Raw genomic sequence first — 21226 nt, 5'->3', positions numbered from 1 at the left:
ACACAGGAATGAGAACACTCAGGCTATGGAACTTTCTCTACATCCTTTTCCTCTTTGGTGGGGTTTTTTACGACGTTCACAGCGCTAGAGGAAGGTAGTCAGCCTGACTATATGGGCTATACATTCCTCATCAACACACACACACACACACACACACACACACACACACACACAATGACGCCAGAGCAATGCCCCTCTCCCCCTCACTCAATCCTGCCTATTGCCCTTGCTGAATGTGAAAATGATTTGATTAAGCTATTAACACAAGTGAAAATGCGCACTAGGCCTAGGTCAGCTTCTCCTCCCATATGGCCTCCCTATCTATGTGAGCATTTCCCTGCTGCCAACTACAGTGATGTTTGTATAGTGTTGGATATTTGGGCTAAACTGTTGGGTTACATATCTTACATATCTGACTCAATAAAGGTTGTAAACGTCAGCAACATAACATGTTAAATGCATGTTGGAAAAGTGTCACAAACGTGAGACACCTGGGAGGGAGGCTTGCTAGAAATAAGGAGTTTACAAGTCCAAACTTAATTTGGTCATGTTTGCTTGACTCGTATCTTAATCACAACTGTCATAATAAATTTAAGATCCAAGTGTCAGTGTGCATGTGAAAGTGGACGGTGTTTGAACTAGACAGGGTGTGTCCACATCCAGAGAACAAATTGCTGTCTTTCCCGGAAACCCACCAGGTTACCAACAATATGTAGAATAAAAAAAATAAGGCAAGTTTTAAAAGAAATGGAAAAAAAACATATTGAGAATTGCTAACGAATCAAATCAATAAGCAGAATCAGAATTGTTAAAACCCCAGTCCCAGCCTCTATGAACAGATAGTTAGATTGCTCATTACTTTAACAGAACAGTATAAACAGACCACATATTTGCCATCACCGGACAAAACAGTTCACTGTGTATGAAAAAGAAAAACAGAATATCAAGTTGCTTCACTTTATTTCTGACCTGTTACACATGGCTCTTGCTATCAGATTATATAGTTGAATAAATCTCTGACACTGATACCCTATTTTAGCTGATATCTGACACCAGCATTAGTACATCTGTAGTTAAAACCGCTACTTTAAAAAGATTACTCTGTCACTGTATACACACTGCCCTTAAGATAATAGGTAAAAATAGGCTTAAGGATTAGCCATTAATCCAGCACTCAGTGCATGTTTGAAGTGGCTCACTTCCGTGTTTGTTTGGTGAGTCCTCCTTCGTTCTGTTCATTCTCTCTCCTCTATCACGAGGCGGCAGGTTGGCCCAGAGGTACAGAGGGTGTTTAATAACTGAGAGGTCCATGGTTAGATCTATAGAGCTGTGTGTGTGCGTATGTGTGTGTGTGTGTGAATCTACTGCAGGAGGGATGTACGGTAACACAAATTCAGGTTACCTTGTGTAAACTGGCAAATTAAGTAATCTTAATCTCTACATTCTGCCTCCTCTTTATCCCTCATCTTTATACCCACTGCATCCTTTAGACAAACATTCCCGATGGGTAATTCACTAATCAGTTTATTCAGAGAAATCTGACTCCTCCTCTCCTTTCATCGTGTCTTTATTCATCCCCACTCTGCTTTCCGTGCTTCCTGTCCCCTCCGTCTTCTCATCTCCTCTAATCCTCTCCCGCTCTCGGAGTGTGAGTTAGGTTCCTGGGGCTGGAGGTTGTGACCATCTGGAGGAGAGGAGAGGAGAGGAGAGGAGAGGAGAGGAGAGGAGAGGAGAGGAGAGGAGAGGAGAGGAGAGGAGAGAACAGAACAAAACATTACAGATAAGAAAGCAGAAAAGATGAGAGCATAACAGAAAAGAGCAGATCTAAAGAAAACAAAATTAACAGCAGTATACCGGTTGACTCGTTCATTGTGTCTGTTGCGGAGACACTGGTGATGTTTTAGTGGCATGCTGGTTTTACCTGGGAGCCAGCTGGTATCTCCGTCTGTTGGAGTGATGGGATCGACCTCTGGACTGTTTTGGAGGAGGACTCGAGCTCTGGAACCTTCCATCATGGTAGTGAGGGTAAGACTGAGGATGAGGATGAGGATGAGACCCTCCTCTCTCCCTCCATCCTCCTCCATGACTTTGGTCTCCTGTCCTCTCCTCTCTCTCCCTCCAGTCCTGTCTGTCACCTGAAGGCCCTCCTGAAGATGAGACATAAATGAGGGCTGAAGTGAAGACACTCAGTGTACAGTATGAAAACTATTGAAGGATAACTTTCACCTGGATTCAGTTTGTGAGGCTAATATTAATCCTCAGTTTTTATCAAACAGTCTGGGAAGCTACTTTAATGTAACCAGTAAGTGATGAGTCAGTAATCACAAAGTTGGCTTTGGTCTAACTAGTGCGCCCACTTTTGAATCAAACAATTTTGGGTCAATGTTTGTTGATATCGTTCAGCTCTATCACTGATCCTTCTATTCAAATTATTTACCAACTAAACAGTAGTAAACTAAACAAGTGAACTGTTTTGTCTGTGAAGCTGACCAATATAAGACCCAAGTATATCAATTGTATATTTCTGATTTCTTTCTGATTCTGATGTTGAAGGCTTGGGGATCTCATTGTCAGCTCTGCTCCACTTTTCTGTGTTTGAAAAGCAAGCTTAAATGTAATTATCCTAACAAACGAACAAATGAACACAAGCAAGATATATCTTATTTGTGTACAATGTAGCCTAGTATAAAGAGTTTTTAGGATGTCAAAGTTGATCTGTGCACTTGCATACAGTCCACCACATTGCATCAGTGCCTTTACCTGGAGTGGGGATTTTTTGTGATAAAAAGTTACATTTTAAAATTTAAACCAAACCAAACATTCAGAAAAGCTTACATGATGCTTTATCGTATCTCTCTGAGTAAGCTGCTAGGAAACCTTCATGAAACCCTTTTAAAATGTAGAATTTCACAATGCATGTGCATCAATCTGAAAATAAGATTGCTTTCATTTATTTGTGTCTTTTTGGAGATGAAACATTTTCACCGGAGAGCAGCTATTGGATTTGCTGTTGAAGTGTAATTGTGAGGGCAGGCAGGCAGTAGAGATATTTGCTGAGGAGACTAAACATCAGGCCTGCTTCCAAACAAAAACCAAACTGGGCCCTCAACGATACCACATAGCGCCACCGCTACTCTCACGCACACACATTCTCTCTCTCTCTCTCCCTCTATCTCTCTCTCTCTCAAACACACACACACACACTCCCCACAGTTCTGTAGTAATGATCGGTGTCTGCGTCTGGCAGAAATGAAACATTGAGGTATAAAGAGTATATCACGTTCCCTCTATAAAACCAGAAACATCCTCATGAGACCCACAGGGGTTGACTTGGACAGAAAGCAGACAGTTCGGCGCAAATCAGAGTCTCTGCGCCAACACGGCACGCAGTGGCACTTAAACACTGGTCGCACAGAGTTTGTAAGTCACTGGGTTGAATAGTAACGATGGGTTCACGTTTCATAACCTATTGCTAAACTGTTTTCTGTGATTAACCGCTGAGGAAGATCGAGTCTGCAGACTACAGATGAGTCTGGCTCTGATGGGTGTGTGTGTGTGGATTTGTGTATGATCTGTTGGGGAGGCGGCAGTCTGAAAGCTCTGCACACACCAATTTCCTACCACTGCAGTTTCTCGTCTAAGTTACTGTAAACAGACATGTGTTCTTTGTTCAACTAGTTGGTCAAATAAAGGTTGAGGAAATGTGAAAATGTGTGGCAATGCGTAAATCTGTGGCAGAGCGAGCTGGACACCCACACTGTAAAACAGCATAACCAACAGCCTACAGACTCATTTATTGGTCTGTATGCCAGCTTTTGCTAAATCTAACCTTTCACTTTTATGTATTTATGCATGGAAAAAAAACCTTGGAGAGTCAGTATTTTTCCAAAGTTTTTAAAAGAAATACATAACTGAGTTCAAATAAATATGTAATAAGAAATACAAAAAAAAGACCCATAAATGGAAAAAATATATTTACAATATTTAAAAGTAAACAACAAAAAAACAACTTTGCAGACTGTTTTCTCCTCTTGCTGCTCAGTATTCACGCTCCATCCTCCCTCCTTCCTTCCTTCATCCACCCTCCCTTTCCTTCCTTTCCTCTCTCCTTCCATCTAACCGCTTCTTGTGAAGCAGAGCAGAGCTGACCAGAAAGAGAACGAGACGAGAGAAAGTGAGAAAAAGAGGAAGAGTTAGAAAGAAAAAGACAGTGGGTGAAGGAGAAAGAGAGAGAGAAGGGGGAACAAATGAGATCAAGAGAGAGAACGAGGAGAGGAAGGGAGTCAGAGACAGAAACAGAGGGAAGGAGAGACAGAGAGAGAGAAGTCTGTAATCAGTTAGTCTTGTTGTGTGTCTTAAAATAGAGCTCTCCCAGCCTATAAACAGAAACCTACTATTACTAGTGCACTGACAAAGCAAGTCTAGGAGCCAAGCGTGCGTGTGCGTATGTGTGTGTATGTGTGCGCACACGCGGTGGTATGTGTAAGGCCGCAGCACACATGGAGCTCATTACAGCGCGGCCCTCTGGGTAATGTGGTTCTGTGAGGGGCACCAGAGAACTACAACCGCACATCAACTGTCAGGTTAAAATGCTGCTCTCTGTGTTTTTCTCCAGTTTGATCCTCCAGTGTTTTCATCAGTTTTTCATGTGAGTTGTGTTTCAAAGCCACACTGCTGTTATCGATACCAGCGTCCTACAGCTCAAACAGTTCTGCCGCTCAGTAGAGGTTTCTTTAGTTACCAGCGCTTTCTGGGTTTTGGCCAGTATTGATTAGCAACGGAGGTCCAGGAAATAGAAGCTGAATCAATGGAGTCAATGGAACAACATCATAACATTTTTGCAAGGTCAAATGCTTAATTCAGGTCATTAAATTGAAGATATATATGAAAATAACTTTTCATATTTCTCATGTCAAATTTTCTTAATGCATTTTGACCCTTCTTACGCATTTATGGAGTCTAAGAGCCACTCCCTCTCGCTTTGAAGTCCCCATGAAATGAACTCCCCTTACTTCACTTACTGGAAAACACAGTATCTTTCACAGTAACCTCATGCTGCACTAATAGGCGTAAATATAAATTTCTAACCAATAAAACCATCCGATTTTTGAACAATCCCACGCCTACTTCCCATCAAATAAAATTGCCTTTCTCTCTCTGACTCATACTCCATTGGTTTAGACAGTATTGGTGATGCACAACACAAATGGAGGAATACAGTTGAGCAGAAACAGAAAGCTTGCACTGACAAAACTAAGGCCAAGCGGTGGGAAGGTGGTGTGTATTTTCAAACGAATCTCCGTCGGTCAGATCTCTCACCTGTGTGCATGGACCCACCTCTGTGTCCGTCTCTGTATCTGGGATCTGCTGTGGTTTTATGACTCGGCTCTGATGGGTTGGGTCTGGGTCTGGACTGCAGCGCTCTGCCTCTCCTCCTGCAGGCTTCAGTGAGTTTCTCCCTCAGACAGAGGAACAGAGACAGGCAGGACGACTGGAGAGGGAGGGGGACGGTAAGGAGGACAAACACACATGCACATTATACATTACATTACACTACACATGCACACACCTATATCCATTAGGCCCATTTAAATTTTGACTGGTGATGTTTGCACTAGCCATGGCAGAAAATATTAGCCACAGGCCACTGAGCAGGTAAAATTCATGAACACACACACACACACACCTCCGAATCATGCTGCTCATACACATAGTACAAAATTAACATGCATCTTTATCACTCTCCCTGACACACACAGCAACTTCTCAAAATGATGCCAAACACACACACATACACACAAACACACAGATAGGCAAACACATTCCCCTTTTTGTTTTTCTCTCTGCACTCACATCTCCGTCCAGCAGCAGTGTTTTCTCGGTGCCGGTGTGTGCCAGCAGGTACTTAGAGTGGAACAGCCGTCCGTCGAAGCTGTGCCAAGGCATCAGGGCGTCGCTGGGCAGCGGGCAGCCGCTGGCACAGTTGGCACCCAGCAGGTGACTCAGGCCTCGGACATAGAGGGATCCCAGCTGCACCGCGCGGCTGGAGAGGTGAGGCAGCTGAGAGAGGAGGAAGAGGAAGAAAACACTTTTGCTTGGTCACTAACACAACTTCATCACGAGGAAGTATTATTATTTGTTATTTTGCAATGTTGGCAACATGCTGTATGAATTTATACTGTTGTCTTTATTGCTGGATGAAGTGTCTGCTAAGAGGCTACAGTGGAGGTAAGTTTGATTTTTTATTTTTTACCCTTTTTTGCAAAGCACATTTTAGTTTTCCTGTTAAAGTTTCACTGAGATTCACAAAGATTCACTGGCAGAGGAAGAATGGTGGCTCAGCAGGCTAAACTACAGACTGTGTACTCACACAGTTACAGGTTTGCATGCATCTCATAAGATCTGTTGCATGTTATTCCCTCTCTTTCCCCCATCTTCCTGCCAGTATAAATGGCTGTCTAATAAGGAGATCTAATTGACAATAATGTCAATATAACTGACTGGCTCCTAACCCAAGGACAACATGGCAGGCAAAATGAGAGTATAAAACATATTATTGGGGCTTCTGCTTCTGACAGTGAAACCGTCAATTTTGCTCGGACTGGGTCATTGCAACCAATTTGACAAATATATATAGATAACAAAATACTATGCATTTCTACTTAAGGTACGTTTGAGTTTTGTTGCATGAAATATAGTATGCTGTATTCTCATGAAGGTTTGATTGATGGGTGTTCAGAAGAGAGAAGTAGAGAAGAGAGGAGAGAAACGACACAGAGAGACCAGAAGACTTTTTGTTTTTCTAATGTTCCCTTTTTATCTAAATGTAAAGTACACTGTGTTGTGTGGAAACAAGCAAAGTCAAAGGCCCAATCCACAATTACTAATATAAATAAGTGAGTAAACAAGTGAGTAGATAAATTCTTTTATAAAGATGTTCTAATTCTATGAAGATAATATCCATAATTAAAGGCCGCACTACATACAGTAATACTGGAAAAAATATGTTTTTCCAGTCTCAAATTAATTGGTAATACTTTACATAAGAGCAAAGAACAGCTAAACGTGTTTCTAATCTTAAAAATGTTTTATTTTGTAATGTAAATGCTGGAGTAAAACAACCCCCTTTACACTGGATTTAAAAAAAAAAAAAAAAATGTGTAAGGTCATACTATATCACAAGATTTATGAGCTTTAAGATAGTTTTTGGCAGTTGAATGATTAAAAGAAAAGATGGGCGGGGTTATGTTGTTTGCTGATAAAGACCAAAGGCCAGGAAGGGAGAGAAAGAAAGAAGCAAGTGAAGGAGGACAATGAAGAAAAGGGGGAGGATGAGGATGAGGAAGAAGAAGCGGAGCAACAGCTAACTGTAACGACAGCAGTCGATAACAGCAGGCAGATGTTCTCCGTGTGTGTGTGTGTGTGTGTGTGTGTGTGTGTGTGTGTGGTGTCTGTGTGCGCCCTCTGCTCTCACCTGTCGCCTGGCAGATAGCACTGATAACAGACAGGAGTGATTACACACACACACACACACACACACACACACACACACACACGGCCCTGCTTGCCACCTGCTCCCAGTCAAACACAGCTTCACCTACAGCAAACAATGAACCACTGGACAGAGATACAAAAGCCTCAAGGCACACACAAACACACCGAGACAAAGGGAGACAGACGGACAAAAACAGAGAGAGAGCGCATGTGAAACAGACAGAAGAAGAGAAAGTGGGTGGATGCAAGTGTGTGAGTGTGTGTGTGCAAGTAAAAGAATACAAGAACACACAAAGTGAGAGAGAGAGAGACAATAACAGATACACAACAGAAACACAAAGTCTGTGCGTGTGTGTGTGTGTGTGTGTGTGTGTGTGTGTGTGTGTGTGCGCATGTGTGTGCGTGTGTGTGTCCAGTGGGGCGGAGTGTGCTTGGTGTAAATAGCTCCATGTGGTGAGCGTCAGCCAGGACAGACAGGCGACTGTCGCCAGCACTCTCTCTCTCACACAGACGCACGCACAAACACACACACACACACACACACACACCACAATCACAGTCCCATGGGGAGGAATGTTGCAACGAAACCAACGCATCCCAAAAATGACCCACAACCCCCTTCCCCCAAACACACACGACTTGTTTGACTCATTTTCTCTTTCACTCACTTGAACACACCCACACACACACCCGCACACACACCATTCTAATAAAAGAATGGCATATAATAAAAGTTATTCTTTGTTTTGGGGTGTGCTGTTTTCTACTTTTACTGTGCCGTGTTGAAGGGCACATGTTTGCTCTTGTGTGTGTGAATGTGTATCTGTGTGTAGGTTATAAACAAACACACACACATGCATTTGTGTGTGTGTGTGTGTGTGTGTGTGTGTGTTTACTCCTGGTGGCTATTGTTGCTGAATGTTTGTTCTGCTTGTTGTGAGTCCAAGGCTATTAAGCTGCCACTAGCTGCCAGTGTTCCAGTGTGTGTTGTCAGCAAGTTAGCTAGTTCCTTATCTAACCTTCAGCACACACACACACACACACACACACACACACACACATCAGCCCTTTTCAAAAGTTTATTGACCAACATCTGGGTAATCACTGTGTATATGTGTGTGCTCATGTGTTTTGTCTGTGTGTATGTGTGTGTGTGTTATAGCTGCTAAAATGGTGAGAGTCACACTGACTCCCTACTCCCTGTAACTAATCTATCCACTAGTCACTTGGTTGAACCCCCTCTTAGAGCTTTGAACCTCTCCCAAAGAGCATATTCAAATCAACGCCCAGCCCTAATTATTGTGTTGAAAACAGACGAGCAGCAAAAATACAAATTACTCGACGTGAGTATGGTAATTAAGCAGTAAAAATAAATGGGGCTACAACAAGGCAGCAAACAGCAGGGCCATTTTCCCAGAGAATGGAAAAGCACAGTTGACTCTCTGTTCCTTGTATCTCTGAGAGGCACAAGGAAGTCCCAGCACAGTCTGCAGGCTGTGGCACAGGTCAGCTTGAAGCACAACCGGTGTGTTTCTTCAGGCATGCTGCACCTTGATGCAGTACAATGCTGAATACCTCAAGCAATATAGAGAACTGTAAATGTTGCCTGCTTTGTCCACAGCCTGATATCAAATAATGGTTGCCCCTCTCTAGATAGACGGTGCTGGTAGGTGGTTCTTCATGGTCAGACATCAGAAATACCGCTCTGGTCAATAAAAGTTGAGGAATGGTACATTCTGCCAAGCCTGCTGAGCTGTACAGTGTTAGTTTGTCTGGATTTTATTCAAAAGACAGGGCAGCATTAAAAGTACTGCGAGGTCACAAGATGACGGTACTGAAGCTGTTCCTGCAAACTGCATGTCATAACTGGCTCTAGTTTTCTTTGTTAATAGAAGAGCTGAATCTCGAGCTAGAAAATGTGCCAAAAAGTTGAGAAATTTGAACATCAGCCATTGCAGTTAACTTCAGCAATATCAGATTTAACCATCATCTCTAATTGAAAAATTATATGTGATTTACCAATTACCATCTGCTATTTAACAATTGCTACTTTTCTGAAATTATTCAGTGTGGGAAGGTTTTTCATAGGCTCCTGGCTCGTATCATTCATTGCATTATGAACCACATTAACTTTCAGTTCATATAAAAAAACAACACTGAAGCTACAAGGTTTTGAAGCAAAAGCAGTGACACAGTAACTCCATAACTCTACAGATTATACTATCTGTACATTTACGTGTGTGTCTGTGCTTGTAACTGACCTTGATATACTGAAGCTCCTGGGTTGATTTGAGTCTCAGACACACAGCCTGACTCAGGTAAGCATCCACGTCCTCTAGTGACAGCTCTTGTACCTGGACATACACACACACACACACACACACACACACAAACACATACATACATACACATACACACACAGGAAAAATGTATGGTTAGCCAATTCAATCACATCCCAATCTGTTTATACCTCTTCTGCGTGGGTCCATTTGTTTTGTCTGCTGCCTGCGCTGCAGTTCAGCAGAGAAAGAAACAAAGCTGAATGCAGAAACGAGGCTGCCTCGCTGTGTGTACAAAACAAACAAACCCTGGAGCAATTTGAATAGCGGAGTGACAAGGGAATGTGAATGGAGCAGTGAGGAGAAGTCAGACAGCAGTAGCTGACGACGCTGCTGTTGTCCTTCAGTCTGTCTGATCTTTGATTGTCCACTCGTCTGTCTGATGCTCCATCTATCAGTCTGTTTATCTTTCTGTCTGTTGTCCATACATTTAAATGACTGATTGTCTTTAATTGTCCGTCTGTCTGTTTGCCTAAACTCCTGAAGTATCTGTCTGTCTGAAAGTCTGCCTGTCGGCCTTTTTGACTTTAATTGTTCATCGCTCCATCTTTGTCTGTCAGTCTGTTTGTCTGTCTGTCTGAGCAGAGTAGTATTGGGTAAAATGTTATTGTGTTATTGTTTTAGTCAGCTAAGGCTACTTTAATTTTCTGTCTTTTGTATGAGCTTCTTTCTGAAAATTACAGCTCATCTCTCACTAGATCTATCAGTCATTTTGCATCAATCCATGTATTTGAAGACAAAGTGGGAGAGGACATTTAACAGTTTGTCTATTAAATGAACCATTTGTTTATGTGATAATATCCTATCACTATTAATCATCTCCATACTTGACATGCTTCACACAGCGGGCACTCTGTCATCCTCAAAGGTATTATGCTTTTTCTAATGAGATTTAGAATGGAAGACAGAATAAATCACACCTTGTGAAGGGGTACGTCCTCAAGAAACAAAGTATGTATATGTATATGTATGTATTTTATACATTGTCCCACACATCCCAGACCTGCAGACAGTAGAACTCTTGCACGACTATGTCTGAGTTTAAGAGATATTGGGAGTTTTTGAGTGTGAAATATGCAAAGACAGTCAAAATGTCACATGCATATTTCTAAAAGGAGTGGAAACATTAAAGAGTAGAACTAAATTAAAGAGTAAAAGTAAAGATTAAACTAAGCACTGTTTTCAAGTTGCTAGTTACAAAGTTGCTAATAGAATGTTGCGGATGTCTCTTACATCTATAATTTTTGTTTATATTCTACAAAATGACGCATGCAGCTTTGTTGCATGTTGTCCAAGCGATGTGTTGCTCTGATCCCTGTTGTGCTACAGCTCAGTGAGATGACGTCAGAGAGAAAGCATGGCCCAAATCCCAAGCGAGGGATACTGCTGGGAAAATAGTTTCCAGTTTCTCAGCTTCTTTCATACACTTTGACAAATGAACATGGTTTTAGAGGAATTCAAATCAAAACAAGGCATTACAAGTCATAACAAACTTACGACAACAGGAACATTTTTTATGGGTCAATAAATTACACCCAAAATTAGACCACAACTGCCCTGGGGTGAATTATGAAACGCCTATTTAAACATTCAAACAATCCAGGCCCTCAGGTGGTTATCAGGGCTGTTGTTGACTTAAGAACCGGGGCTACAAAGACCAGTGTCTGTGGCCAAACTGGGCACTCAATGGGTGATAATGGCTACCATCTAGCCATGACAAAACAACACAGAAAAGACTGTCAACAAATGATGTTTAACTTCAAATCGCATGTTGACAAAGCAGCTGAGTAATTGTTGTATATGTGTTACAGATGTAAATCCCAAATCAAAAGGAGACTTGCATGTGTAAGTGACACCAAATACATTTGGTCTTTCATTTTCTGTTTACATTAATCACTAGGTGTAGCTTTACTCTCCATTTACTCCCTGTTATGTTGACTGAAATTGCTAAATACAACTGATTCCAGTTTACGCAACAGTTTCATTTCAAAGATCAATCTTTAATCTAAATGTAAGCAGAAAATGTAGCTTGGACAATGAAAACCAAATGAGACATTTTCAATCAGAGTGAAGACATCATCATCAAGACTGACTATGTTTTCATGTTGTCTGCAACTGTAACACCCAACATGACAATATATGAGAGAAAATCACCATCAAATAACTTAGTAACTCTAGTCAGGCTGAGGTGTTTATATGAGGTCCATTAATTTGGAATGAGACTAAATTAGAGCCATTTTCTGATTATTTTGCTCCATGTAAACACAGTCTGGCTGAGACATTTATATGATTCATGTGGTATACAAGTGAATTAGTCCAATTATGAGATTATTTGATGCATGTAATAATCTCAGACTGGGTTTTTAAACCTCCCTCTCCTGGGGGATTATATGCAATTAGCCAAAGTGTTGCCATCAATGTCTACTTAATTTGACCCACTGATTCTATTCACCTTCTATTCAATAAATACACCCGTCAACATGGTTTTGAATCTTGCTCATGACCTTTGTTACATGTCGTCCCCTTTCTTCCACCTTTGTTGTCATTACCCACAGTAAACCATCAAAAAATGCCAAAATTATATAAAATGAATGTTAACGAAAGGCAACGCTACCTGCAGGACGATATAAGTGACCAGGCAGAGCGCAGCCAGGAGAGAGTCCTCCACAGCTCCGTACAGCTCAGAGAAGTCCTGGCAGTCAAAAACCGACAGGAAGGAGGCCAGGCGAAGAGCAGAAACTTCAGGACCGCTACCGAGCCACAACACCTCCAGACTGGGCTGATCGCCTGTAGGGGACACAGCCAGACAGAGAAACACTGGGATTTGACTTTGGATGAAAAAGAAACACTGCAAAATTTATGACAGATATCTTTAACATATTAAGCACAGTGTTTCCGTCTCAGCCAACTTTTCAGAAACAGTGTGCAACTTTTTGGGGCAGTTCTGGTGCCTAAGAAATTGCGTCAGAACTGTTGTTTTTATTAGATAGGAACATGTTGTTCCCAGGAAACATTTGAAAAGATCTTTTGACTGTGTGACACATTCTGTTGCTTGTTACTTGGGGCATGGTACATCTACAGCACATTACCCATAATTGGTACAGTGTAATTTCACCCTCGTCTTCTTAATCTGCATGAGATGGATTAACTGGAATTAACTACTGTGTGAAATCAAGATGCTTAGACAAGTATACTAAGAAACTACCGGGTACAGTACATGGGAGGCTGAGTGGGACAGGGTAGACCATGTCAGGTTCCTTCAGAGGGTTTCCAGGGTAGACAAACCATTCCCTGACTGCTGGAACATCCATACTGCTGCCTAAAAACACAAGAAGAAGAAGAAGAAGAAGAAGAAGAAGAAGAAGAAGAAGAAGAAGAAGAAGAAGAAGAAGAAGAAGAAGAAGAAGAAGAAGAAGAAGAAGAAGAAGAAGAAGAAGAAGAAGAAGAAGAAGAAGAAGAAGAAGAAGAAGAAGAAGAAGAAGAAGAAGAAGAAGAAGAAGAAGAAGAAGAAGAAGAATGTAAAACTGTTGTCTGGAGACAAAATATACACATAATACAAGATGGTAGTAGTACAAATTCCACTACCAAGGTCTGAAGTGTGTGTGTGTGAGAGTGAGACAGAGGGAGAGACAGAGAGAAAGGAAGAGAGAGAGAGAGAGAGAGACAGAAAGAGAGAAACCCATCCTGAACTCATCCTGTATGTGTGTTTTCCTACTGTTATTCCTGTCCAGCAGTAGACTGTAGATGTGTTGTCTGCAGGGCCTGTAGACAAGGGCCTGGGGCAGCAGTTCAGTGTCCTCCTCATCCTCCAGACTGTTGCTACATTCAACCACTCCCTCACACATAACACTGTAAACCATGAAGCCCTCTGCCGCTACATGCTTCTCTCTACATGCCTGGGGAAAACCACGCAGTAAAATATATTTAGCAAATCTGGCACAATTATCTCAAAACTGAAAATGAGAGGTTTCTGCGGGACACACACGTGGAACAGCGTGTACCTTTAGTATTTCAGGACTAACGTATCTCTCCATCACACGGGCAATGTCAGGGTGGAGGGTTGGGACCTCGCCCCGCTGCAGAGCCTCCTGTCCAGGCAGCAGGTAGGAGCGGACCCCCCTCTCCAGCAGCTCTCTGTCTGGAGCTGACAGCACCAGAGACTGAGGGATAAGCCCAGCCTCTCCCTGCTCCCTGCCCCACACAGAGCTCACCAGCTGGGCTACTGCCAGCACTTTCTGCCCCTGGGGAGCACCCGAGCCTAGAGGGGGACGGCTGTTCCTGGAAGACAGAAGTAGTACTGGAATAATTGAATTAAGCTTTGTTTTTGTTTGTTTTTGTCTTTTTCTTTTTCCTCATTCATCAATGTTAAATCTCTCTATTTGAGTTCACATCAAAAGAGACACTTTGGCTCACTGTCACTATGCTTAAGCTATTGACTGGAGTTCAGTGTTTTGTTTTGTTTTTGCGGACTCGCGTTAACAATTTATTTTTGCAACCCCAAACTGATCTGGCCCAGACTTTGAAAACTGAAGATATAGATGATCTGACGGCGCATGGCAGATAATCTTTATGATTACATTACTAATTACAAGATGAATAAAAGTGTTTTGATCAAAATGTCAAAAATATAGTCTTACTTGGAAAATGAGTGTGACTAAGTTTAGTGTAGTCACTGGTAAAGGTAATATTTAGGTAACAAAATGCAGATACAATTTCAGTACAAATATTAATACTTAGGACCAAAACCCAGTAGAGACCTGTATCGTGCCATGGCATTGCTTCTGACGTGATGCATGCACTCCTCTGACACCACATCGTTGCCTAGGAGACAGGCCAGCAGTGGCAGCTGGGTAACACCCAGTCCAATGGCTCGACAGAGGCTCTCTTGGTCATACAGGACAGTAGTGAGGTCTTCTAGCCGTAGCTTTGCCACTGACAGGTAGGGGACACTTTGAAAAATAAAAAATATGTGTTCAGCGTTTTTAATTCATTGGGGCAAATCAGCGTTCAGACAAATTTTATTCGTCAAATTCACTAATTCATGACATGCAATTTCCATCACCAATGTTTGTCAGAATCTATGATCAAATTCTACAATTTTTTGAATGGCTGGTTTGAACATCCCAGGTCATGTTTTGGTTCAACACCATTTGATAGCTTTACTAATAGTGAGATTATTTATTATGGCACCTTACATTTCCACATCTCTATTCTAAAACAAAACACAAAAATAACAGCATATGAATCTTAACAAACCTGTTGTAGATGATAAAGTCTGAGTCCTGTCCCAGGATGCCCATACTGCCATGGCGACGACCATAGCTGGCAATCTCGTAGTCAGCCTCCTGCACTGAGCACAACACCTCCTGACCCAATGACCTGTAAACAACAACAAAATCAACAATAAGAAGAAAATAACAACATCAAACATTACACCATCTGATCCAAAGCAGGGGCTGTAACATCAACAACAACAGAAACAACAATATCACCATAAACAGCGCTAACGAGAACCATCATCATCAGATATCAGGTCAGACCACATCTAACACAGCAAAGCAACAGTTAACAGTTAACATAGTTAACATTACGACAGACCATCAAAAATACAAAATGATTGTTAACATCTGGTTCAAATGACAAATGTCAAATATACAATTTACGACAACTGTGTACACCACAAGCACACTGTTCCCACTTAACCCTGCCTCTCTGTTTGTATTTGTTGGTATTGACAGTAAATGCCCTTAAAACAAAGCTTGTAAATGTAACCAGTTCATAGGGCAGGCAGAACAGCTCCCTAATACAGTATAATGCGCAGTGTCTCATGTGCAGGGGGGCTTTTGTATCATATCAGTCTTGTAGTAGCTGACCTGAGGGCAAAGCGTGTGAACGTTGCCAGGCCGGAGGGCAGACAGAAGAGCTCTGCACCAGGCTGCTCTCCGTGGGCCTTGATGTGACTGAATACTTTAGAAACCTCCCCATTTACTCTGCGCCTCCTCTTCACCTGGGGAGAGGAGAGGAGAGGAGAGGAGAGGAGTAGAGAGGAGAGGAGAGGAGAGGAGAGGAGAGGAGAGGAGAGGAGAGGAGAGGAGAGGAGACAGTACATTTCAAAAACATGTCTTTGATCCAGTTGATAACTGTGTAAATACAGCCAGGAGTACAATGACAGTCTCTCAACAGGTGCTGCCACACTGTAGCTATTGGACTGGGACTTTAAAGATATGGTTCCTCAGAGAAAATGTTTAAAAACCGCTGGTTTATAATGTGTGCTTCCTTACCCATTCCTGCCTCTTCTGCTCTTCCACCACCCCGTCAAAGAAGAAGACCAGTCTGATGCCTGTGGAGGTGAAGGCCTCCACCCAGCTCTCCAGGAGGGCCATGTACTCCCTCCACTGCCCCCCACACACCCAGTCCTTACATGAGTACCAGTGACGCAGGCAGGCCATTCCATCCACCAAGAGTGTGGGATCTAGGAGCAAAACACAAATGTAACAGAAAGCAGCCTGCATGCCCACACACTATGGGCACATAAACATCCTAAAAGTAGGTTCCTGGTTTTGAGCCTTCTGGTTTATAATGCTAATGTCCTTTAGTTCATTATAGCTTTTGATTGATGCTGGACAGACAAATGCTACCACAAATAGCAATACTACAACTATTTTTATTAGCCTCTATAACCTAAATATCACCAGGTTTATTGCTAGAAATGCTAGTGACATGCGGGCCACTGGTACAACCAGAGGTGTTGTTAGGATCTTGAAACATTGGGACTTACCCCAGCCCAGAAATCTTTAGATTTTCACCCGATAATTGCACCATTTTCCAGTTATTTCAGTTTGTTACATTTTGAAAATTGACCAACCCTGGGGCCCGTTCCATAAAGCGCGCTAAGAAAAGTGGGGATTAAAGTCCAAAACCTGACTTGAATGAACCTAACAAATCAGTCGGGTCTAAAGCGGTTCCATAAAGGTCAATTCAAGTTCATGCAATCAGACTAATTCGAGACAGGTTCAAGTAGTCAAGACCGAGAGGTCGAACATGGATATACATAGATACATAGATATTAAACCTCAAGGATGCAATGTATGCATGTTCACTCGTTTAATATATATGTATTTATTATGTATATCTGATGAATGATTTCAACAAATTAAACCTTTTTATGGGGGGGGGGGGGGGGCGCACTTTTAATCAGGAACAACTTCAGTGGGGAGAAAAGAATGTGGCAGCAGGTGAAAACTAAATATAAAAATATTGTTCAGAATGGTAAGTATGCCTATAGGCTATATAAGCACTTAAGCATAATCAGCTTGATGCTAGAACTGTCCAATCTCATGATGTTTATTAATTACAGAAGGGTGATGTTGCTGGCCCCGGGGGAGGGAGGGCCACCACCAGCACACTGAACTCCCGCAGAGGAGCTGGCCTTGGAGCTGAACAAGGGGAGGCCAGTCACTGAGGGAATAGAGGGGGGAACAGCGTCTGAATCCATGCCACCTAGTACTCATCAATGAAAGGACACGCCATGATTGACAAAGAACGACACATGGGTTGAGGTCCTTATTTATAGACCTTTACTGAATTGATTGAAAAACCATACACCCACTAAACACGTCTAAGTTTACTTTTTGACATTGTTTTAAATGTATTATCCATTACATTAACCAATACATTTGTCGGGCAAATAGAGGATAGAGGCATATGGATTTAGATACTACATTTCTGGTCAATATAATTTTTTGCAATAGTACTGTTAACTATTTATGAAGCTATTGTCATTCTATTGGGGTAATTTAGATTGAGACTATTGTTGTAGTTCTAGATTGATTTTATGTAGCATAAGCCTAAACGTTTGATATCACATAGGCTACCATATAATTAAACACGTAGGTCTATATCTTAACATTTATCATTGTATAATTTATTTTATTTATTATTTATTTAAGTTGATTTTCTATTAACTTAAATTGTTTGACTGATAGTGGTTAATAAAGTAAAATAATATGGCAGCACACCAGAAAGTCAGTGGTAAAATCATGGCTTTCCCGTCGGGTCGGTGTTACAGGAACTCTGGTTAAGCAAGAACTCAGGCTTAGCCTGACAGTTAGCCTGCCCCAGACCAGGTTAGTTTCCCAGCATAAGTTGCCATAGTAACTAAGCTTGAACTATGTTGAATTTGCTTTATGGAACGGAATTAACTGAAAATGAGTCAGACTAACCGAAAGAAGCCTGGCTTATTTGGTAAACTCACTTTATGGAACAGGGCTCTGGTCTCATAGCTTCTGCTTCTATTGTGTGACAAGGGCTCCTTTTGAACTGTGACAAACTGTGTTAACTCTGTGTCTTGTCTATCTGATACTCTCCTCTTCTTCACCTCTCCAATAGCTCTTTTGGTGTCTCATCTGTCTGTCACACTCCTCATCTCCTCTGCTCTCTCCTCCTGTTCTCTTCTCCTCTCTCCTGTCCTGGTCATAAAAAGGATGCAATCAGCATAAGCCAACCAAAATCTAACTGGTCTAGGCTAGTTAGACCAGTGGTTCTCAAACTTTGTGCCGTTGCACACTAGTGTGCCTTGGGAGCTGGCCAGGTGTGTCTTGGAATTAGTCTTATTTATGATGATTTACATAGCTATAATCATATGTAAAGGTGTGCCTTGGAAATACTTGTTTTCATAAATGGTGTGCCTTGTGACAAAAACGTTTGAGAACCACTGAGCTAGACTAGCTAGCTAGCTAAAGAGCCCTCTTCTTCACCAACCTGAGCTTGCAGATGAGGCAGTGGCACTCTCAGGTCCGGACTCATCTGCTGCTACAGCAACAGGAAATAACTCTTCCTCCACCTCCTCTAGCCTTGCCTGCGCCTCATTGCCTTCATCCTTTTTCTTTTTGAAAAAGCTTCTTATATCCATAGCCTTCAAGTCTTGACTTAGTGAATTAGCTAGCTAGCTACCACCAGATGCCAACAATGACAAGCCCTGTAATCGGTGCGCTCTCTCTCTCTCTCTCTCTCATAAAATGCACGCGTGCCAAGTAGTGTGAAGTAGATCTGCTGCTTGAATGACACACAGAGGACCCAAAACATACTTGCGTTTTTGATCAACGATATCATATTATTTTTGAGGGCTTTAATGCACATGATTGGAATGACAGATGAATAGATCCGGTTCCATTATAATTTAATTTTTTTTTAGATCCGGGGCTATTCATAAAACATTCGGGGCTGTAGCCTTGGACGCCCAGGCCTAACGACGCCACTGGGTACAACTATTTGGAACCACTATTATCAATATTGATATTACCAGGTTTGAAACTACAAACACTGGGTGGACTGGGGCATTTGTAGTTGCACTGGTACAATATGTATTATTTGAAGTAGTATTCAAATAAGCATCAGCCTGATCAACATCTCCATCACCTCCCCAGACCAAGCAAGGGAGCAGGGACTGACCAGTGAACTGAAGCTGATAAAAACTACAACAATTTAGATATACTTCCATTGCTACCCACTTTCATAAAAGCCTGTGTACTGAAATAAACTCAACTGGTAATGTTGGCTGTGGTTGAGCAGCCATGCTGGCCATTGGCTACATGTTGCCGAGCCAACTCTCTCAGGTTCACAGTCACACAGGCCTCTGGACAGCAGTGGTCTATGAAGTACTGCAGACCTTTCACACCCATTCCTACAGAGAGAGAGAGAGAGAGAGAGGGAGGAGAGGGAGGGAGAGAGAGAGAGGGAGAGAGAGACTCGCTGGTTGTTAGCACTGTTTGTGTTCACATTGTGATGGACTGGCGTTTCCCTGCCTACAGCCCAATGCATGCTGGGAAAGGCTCCAGAAGGCTCCACCCCCATGACCCTGAATCATTCAAGAGCAGCTTTTGAGGTAATGTACATGGGAAATTTTGCCTTTAGGCCCAGCTGTGTTATTTTCATGACGCCCTTAACAGCCCACTTTCCTGGCCACAATAATTCCCCAGGCCTTCGTGAAGACAATATTTTTAATCTCCATTACTGATGTATCATGGTGTTTCACTAACAACATTTAAATCCTCAGCAAATAGACTACCTAGTGCTTCGGTGCACACCACTGTAAAAGTGTGATGAGACAGTTGATGGGTGAGAATGATTTAAATGTGTATCTGCACAGTGCAAGTTAAAAGATTAGCTTATGACGAGGAATACGGCGTGGTTATGTGATGTAATACAGTTAAACTGGGCAGTTTATTCAGTGTTGAATGCAGTGTGTTCAATGAGAATTGATCGTCCCTTGCAGCTAATACTATTAGTTAGCTCCCAGTCGCTAAGCTCATTGATTCCGAGGCAGCGACGTTTCCTACCGTTACTCGCTGACTCGCCGTCATATTAAATTATGTCTGCACATATTCTGCTCTGCAGTATTGCTTTAGCTGGCTCACAACTTACTTTCAAACCGTGATGTGCACACGAGCAGCAGCAGTCTTCCAGGTTGTATTTACATGCAAATCACTTCCTATGTAGTACGCCTTACGTCATCACGTTGCAAAACAAAGCACACGTGCTCGGCGCATGGAGCCTTTGCTACAATGTAAATGTGCGCGAGAGACTGGAGCTCATTGTAGTTTACTTTGTACTTGTATTTTGTAAAACTAAACGAATGTGAGCATAATCTTCACTTTATCAGTTTGTTGATTTTATATGCAATATTTGGTTATGCGTTTTATTATATAGCCATATTAAGTCCTTGTCTTAAAACGTAATGGGCCCATTGACATTCGAGTGTATTGTGTGCTTAACCCACTTACACAAGGGTACTGCTACAGACCAAAACAGAAGAAATATCTCTGAAAGAGAAATTGTTCAGCTAGCTGATCATGGTACTCTTGTATTGCTGTCATGAAAAAGAAAAACACATCTCATGGCGCATGAATCTGAATGGACCACTGAGGATTTGTGGGCTCAGTCCTCCTGTATCCTCTCCAGGCTACAATCAGAGGCAGGCTAATTGCTCAACAGGCTCTCCTGGAGAATGGGCTCTTTCTTGAGTTGTAAGCCATTAGGTCTCCCTTCAGCACAAAGCGCCCCCAGCCTATTGTCTGAGTAGAGCAGCAGTACAGAGCAGGACATATGCTGGCTGTCAGTCCAGCTGTCAGCATCTGTCCTTCCCCAGCCAGATGCTCTGTGGACCCAGGAAGTCTCTCCACCCTCCACCCCTCCCAGTCAACTGATCTTTTAGGAGGGAGGAGCTGTGTCGTAAATCAACCCCCCACCCCCCACTAAAGAGTTATGGCCACTGGACTCATTAAGAGCACACAGGCCCTTTGGTTCTATTCAGAACTTGGCCTGAAGTTCTGGACATTCAGACTCTGTGTGTGTTGCAGTAGAAGTAAAGACGGAAGATTTCAATTTAATGGCTG

General features: G+C 42.3%; 1 protein-coding gene across 2 annotated transcripts; it reads right to left on the bottom strand.

Annotated features, from left to right (window-relative positions):
• Positions 1-953: 953 nt before the first annotated feature.
• On the bottom strand, positions 954-19513 carry fam120b (family with sequence similarity 120 member B). Of its 2 annotated transcripts, none has more exons than XM_071547275.1 (14): positions 19378-19513; positions 16115-16305; positions 15707-15840; positions 15090-15212; positions 14591-14782; positions 13835-14111; positions 13549-13729; positions 13051-13152; positions 12448-12620; positions 9756-9848; positions 5854-6060; positions 5320-5491; positions 1922-2147; positions 954-1684 (listed from the first exon to the last, which is right to left on the bottom strand). In XM_071547275.1, exons 1-14 carry the CDS (start codon positions 19511-19513, stop codon positions 1654-1656), a joined length of 2238 nt encoding a protein of 745 aa, XP_071403376.1. In that variant the 3' UTR covers positions 954-1653. The 2 variants fall into 2 exon arrangements, with proteins under 2 accessions (XP_071403376.1, XP_071403377.1); XM_071547276.1 differs by having other exon boundaries at positions 5338-5491.
• Positions 19514-21226: the final 1713 nt, after the last annotated feature.

The sequence above is a fragment of the Centroberyx affinis genome, unplaced genomic scaffold (genome assembly GCF_046629955.1).
Source record: "Centroberyx affinis isolate AG114_WGS23_722 - 3 ecotype Tasmania unplaced genomic scaffold, CSIRO-AGI_Caff_v1 ptg005761l_1, whole genome shotgun sequence".
NCBI lineage: Eukaryota > Metazoa > Chordata > Actinopteri > Beryciformes > Berycidae > Centroberyx > Centroberyx affinis.
Note: the sequence above shows the minus strand (reverse complement) of the source record. Positions and strands in the feature narration are given on the sequence as shown.

Bases quoted from the DNA above. Each gene is read 5' to 3' on its own strand.
- fam120b (XM_071547275.1), bottom strand. From the start codon at position 19,513: ATGGGTGTGAAAGGTCTGCAGTACTTCATAGACCACTGCTGTCCAGAG. The intron at 13,153-13,548 runs GTAGGAAAACAC...TTGTGTTTTTAG, and splicing joins ACTGCTGGACAGGAATAACA to GCAGCAGTATGGATGTTCCA. The intron at 12,621-13,050 runs GTACTGTACCCG...TGTCCCCTACAG, and splicing joins TGTCCCACTCAGCCTCCCAT to GCGATCAGCCCAGTCTGGAG.